This window comes from Glycine soja, chromosome 3, assembly GCF_004193775.1.
Source record: "Glycine soja cultivar W05 chromosome 3, ASM419377v2, whole genome shotgun sequence".
Taxonomy (NCBI): domain Eukaryota; kingdom Viridiplantae; phylum Streptophyta; class Magnoliopsida; order Fabales; family Fabaceae; genus Glycine; species Glycine soja.
In genome coordinates this window covers 43,976,708-43,981,930 of record NC_041004.1, presented here as the reverse complement: position 1 = coordinate 43,981,930, position 5,223 = coordinate 43,976,708, and the positions used below count along the sequence as shown (strand labels likewise).

The window sequence follows — 5,223 nt, the reverse complement described above, 5'->3', positions numbered from 1 at the left end:
AGGTACACTGTAATAACCAAAACATCGATCCAATAATTCGAATAAAATAAAATTTTTGTTATGAACATATTTTATAAAATTAATAGTAATATGCAAATCCAGCTTAGTATTAACATATCATGTGTTCAATTTTTAGTTAGTTTTTGGTAATACTGATTAGAACTTTCCCACACCGGAGTTGTTATTGGTCTTAATGAGTTTTGTATTAACTCTTATCATTTCTTAAAACTTTAAAATTATTTATTCTTGAAATGTAACAGAGTTGCATAAGGGATGCATAATTGTGATTCTATTGTACATGGGGTTAAAAATATATTGTATAATAGAAATGTGATTTCTTCATATCATATATAAAAATATTCAGCCAAAATGTATTTTTTACTACACATTTTATTTGGATTAATTTTGATATGGATTATATTAATGATAACACACATTATCTTTTTTTAATAATAATCAAATTAATTGTTACATAAATTTATTTATTTTTATTTAAATTTAAATGAATGTGACACAAATTAGTTTTTTTAGTTGTAATCAAAATAATATTATAAATTGATTTGACTATGATTAATAAAGGTAATTATAATAATAATTAATTTGATTATTTTTATAAATGGTAATTTATACTCAATTAATTACGAAAAAGGTTCAACGTAGAGGGTAGATAGTTAAATTTCTTAAACTGATTAAGGTTTGATTTTCTAATTATATGTAAGGAAAAAACTTTGTTAAAAAAAATAAAATTTACTTTAATAATTTTTATATCTTAAGGATTAGTCACATAATTTTCGGGGCTATGAAAATAACTTAGTGGTTTTGTTATGTATTTAAGAGAAAGTGGAGGGTGTCACACGGCTGGCGAAGAGGAAGGGGTGAGAAAATTTTAAATAAGGAGCAAATTAGGAAGTTCACCTTAGTATATTGGCCAAGAGCAAAAGTTGTACGACCAATAGCAGTCCCTTTTCATAGTATTCATTCAAGTGCGTGAAGCTGGAGGACCATATATTTGTGGTGATGGTGCACGGCCATGGAGGGTGTTTTGGTAAATGTATAGTAACTAGAATTCGTGTATGCTAAGTATCCTCAAACCCCCCAACGAAACAATCACGCACAGTCCGAAACCGAAACTCCCCGGTATTTTCCTCGTCCTATGTCTGAGTCTGACATTAACATTATAAATAGTACACACGCACGTACCACTCCCACCCGCCACCGTCCACAAGAAAAACAACAACGATTCCAAAGACAACTTTGCCGTGTTCTCTAGTTGAAAATACAACACCCCTTCCTTCTCAGTACTTTGCTCAAGTCAATGGAAGACGAGACTCTGAGTTTTGTCCTCTCCACTGCCTCAAGAAGCTACCAATCCAGGCTCAAGTCACACTTCGGTCATTCCTTATTCTCATACTTCATTCCCTTCATGGGGTGTCTTGTTTTGGATAAATGTTTAACTTTTTTTGTTTGGTCGTTCAAGCAGAGCTCTTCATCGATCTTGATGAGGTCAATGGGGACGAGGAGTTGAGGACAGCTTATCCATGCCCTTTTTGCGCTGAGAATTTTGATCTTCTTGAGCTATGTTGCCATGTTGACTTGGACCATCCAATAGAAGCCAAGTCTGGGGTATTTTTTTCATTTATCTCTCACTTTAATTTATTTCCCTTTCGTATTGTTTTTTAGCTTTGCATAGAGTACCCTTTACCTCGCCGTTGCTTCTTTATTGCTGCCTGGCTATAATTTATCCATGTTGGTGGTGTTTTATACAGATAAACATATTTCAGTTCCATCGTGAGCATTATAGTTCTGAATTGATTTGTAGATTTGATGTTACCCCTTTTAAAAAATATATTACAAGGAACAAAACTCGTGTTTTGAACAGAACATTCACAAAGAAGCAGGTGTTAGTGATTGCATTTGAAATTGTAGGTATCCAACAAAAACCATCGATTTTGACTAAAAAGACAGTACCTTTTTTACTAAACAAAAGAATACCTCGTGATTAATCTTCAGCAATGGTTATGATACTTGTAATTTGAGTCAATATCTTCCTTATCATCAGTGCAGACAACAGACATTAAATTTGATTTTAACAAATCAAGACAGCTTTTCAAATTGACCTTTGCATTTCTGCATTTTATTGCCTCTGAAAATAATCATTATTGCTTTTATTTCACGATTAATATCTTGTTTATCTTAACTTGGGGTTGACCACTGATGTGATTTTGCAAAATGAAACCTTGTTATGATGTTCTTATTGAATTTTTATATATCTTGCATCCATGCAGAAGCCCCATGAGATGTGGTTCCTGACAAGATCTTAGCTTGTAGAACCTGATGTGGTTACTCCATGTGAATCTAATTTAGATCTTTAGCACATCTAGAATGAGCTTCCATGTAAAGTTGATGTTGTTACTTTTTTAGTTGATTGATTTTAAATAAAATTAGGCAAAAGCACGCACACCAGTTGAACTTTAGGGAGATTGCAAGTAACCACCATGAACTTTTAAATCCATCATAATCGTATGCAACCCCTCTCCACCCTCAAACTATGAAAATTAAACCAGATCTGTCAAACAATACCTGGTAATCATGAGAACAATAATGTGCTTTTCATACATGAGAATTTTCTTTAATGTTCATACTTAAAAATATCAACACGTTTAATTGCTTTATAATATTTTTTATATTTAAAGCGGACTATTAGAGGTGTTACAAGTGTATTAGACAGACTTTGCATGATTATCACATCATTCACAAAATTTGTTAGAACGGGGGATATAATGATCTGTTGTAAACTTGTAATATTCCTCCTAAGTTGAGGCTTCAGTTGGTGGATTTAGAAGTTATAATGGCTACTTGCAATAGCCCTGAAATTCAGATGCGTGTATACTCTTTTCTTTTACAATTGATGTATTTCTCTACTTATAATTTGCAGTACTATTTATACTTGTGGTTGTTGAATTACACTCAACTATCTATGCAGATTTGTCCTGTTTGTACCCTGTGGATAGGGACAAATATGGTTCATCATATAGCCGCACAACATGGAAACCTGCTTAAGATATCCTTTCTGGTTTACTGTCTGATAGAAATGTTTTTGTTTATTCAAAATAAATAGTAGCATCAGTTTGCTGCTTTTGTCTCCTCTTTACCAGAGTCTTTTTTCTGTTCTTTGCCCTTCATTTTCATTCCACTATGCACTTCCTTTACTGGAGATTACAGTCACCTCAAATCAAAATGCTACAAAGATGAACCCTATCCTGCTCTTTACTTTTCAAGTAAGGGTGAACGAGATGGACACTGGCAATCTTTTTCTACTGGGTTATCTCCCACAACCTCTAAGGCAGCAAGCGATCCATGGCTGTCATTTTTATGTGGTCCATCTGCTGTTGATGAATGTGAAAATGTGCAGCCAGATTCTTCAAGTGAAGTAAGCATTGAAGAAATACACTCAAATGATAATGTGTTAGAAAGGTATGATGAAGTATCACTATTCACTATGTCAACTATGTGTCATATCACACTCCTCATGTATTTTCCAATATCATCTTAGAAATCACTAATCATGCCCATGCTTGACCCATCTTCGAAGAGTTTGTGGATGAAAAAATCAGTTTTGAGACCAATAAATCTTACTATTAGATGATCAATAATGCCAAAAACTTGATTTTCTCGGACCACCTTTCAGTTTGTGAAGCAATAATCTATAAATATTCAAAGCAGGCGCTTCATCTAAAATCATTCGAAGCATCCCTCTAAAACAGTTGGATTTGAATTTTTTTCTTCTAATTTTTAGATTAATGAAATTCACTTTGTAGCTTCTGCAGTAGTGTTGATAATATACTTAATCAGGGGGGAATTTAAGTTTGTTCTTTGTCTGGACCATATCTTCCTACATATAGTCTATATAGGTACATTGAGGCAAATGATGGTTTGAGCCAAAAACTTAGCTGCATATGCAATTACCAAAATAAGACTGGTCTTTTTTGTTTGTACTGCATTTTTTTAACGTTAGGAGAATTGGTTATTTTCGTTACTTGTACCTTTTAATATGGCATTCATTATCTTCCTGTTGACTTGAACTTGTTTCACATTCTATTTATTAAGATAAGATATTTATTTTACCTAACTACTTTTATCTTTCTCTTATATATTTACCTAATATTTTTCATTATTGCAGAGATGTTCAACCGTCTTTATCTGACAAAGACCAAATAGAGAAAGCACAGCACATTAAATTTGTACAGGGACTTTTGATGTCTACTATCCTTGATCCTGACTTCTGATTGAGACGATTAAGGACACCTGTCGCTACTTGCTAGTTTCAATTCGATGGGTAAAAACAAAGGAGAAAAATAGTAGTTTCAACCTTGAAAATGATTCATAGTCATAGGATCAATGTTTCTAACTAATCTACATTTAGGAATTAAATGTAATATATATTCAAGACAATGCTATTTATTAGTTCAGATCAATTGCGTACGCACTCTTATAGTTTTTAATTTTTATATATTCTCTTTCAGGATTTTGTGTCTCTTTGTTAACTAGTAAGTCTAGTAGTAGCTTACTGCCTTACTCTTGCTATGGGCTATAACTAGATTGTGTGAAAATCGTGCTAATAATGTGCATGTGTGCAATTTGCTTATCCCATCCCGTATAATTAAGTAAGGTGCTGTGTAGCAACAGTGGCTATATTAACTCCAATTATGTTCATTGCTATTCCGATTTTTATAGTGTAAAAAGAATGTCTCAACGCGTCCTGGTTGTATAGATTTTTCAAACTTCTTTCGATCATTTCACACACAAGGCATTGTTCGAATGGATTTTCTGAAATTTCACTTTTTTTTATTGAATATAAGTTGGTGTAAAATTTTGAAGTGGGTATAGAATCATAAAATCCGTAATTACGACAAAAAAAAAAAGACATTTGTATTTCTACTCTCCCTTGTTAACACTTCCCTCTTGAATTTTTTTATTCCAAAAATACATTCCCCTTTACACACCCCCATAAGTTTTACAATTTAGAAATTGCTACAAGTCAGCATCTCAGAATTAATTTTAGTTGCATTCCATAAATTGCTTTATAGATTATAATAAAATCCTTCTTCCTCAAATCATGTATATAGTCCAACTTTGTCCCAAATAAAGAAAAACCATTAAACCCACATAGCCAGGTGAATTTTTTTCTAGAAAAGCTCCAGCAACAATGCAAAAATTGGTGCT

General features: G+C 32.7%; 1 protein-coding gene across 1 annotated transcript; it reads left to right on the top strand.

Annotated features, from left to right (window-relative positions):
- Positions 1-885: 885 nt before the first annotated feature.
- Positions 886-4,534, top strand: LOC114407403 (protein DEHYDRATION-INDUCED 19 homolog 3-like). Its single transcript, XM_028370484.1, has 5 exons — positions 886-1,391; positions 1,481-1,623; positions 2,984-3,061; positions 3,221-3,474; positions 4,181-4,534. Exons 1-5 carry the CDS (start codon positions 1,316-1,318, stop codon positions 4,284-4,286), a joined length of 657 nt encoding a protein of 218 aa, XP_028226285.1. The 5' UTR covers positions 886-1,315; the 3' UTR covers positions 4,287-4,534.
- The last annotated feature ends 689 nt before the right edge of the window (positions 4,535-5,223 follow it).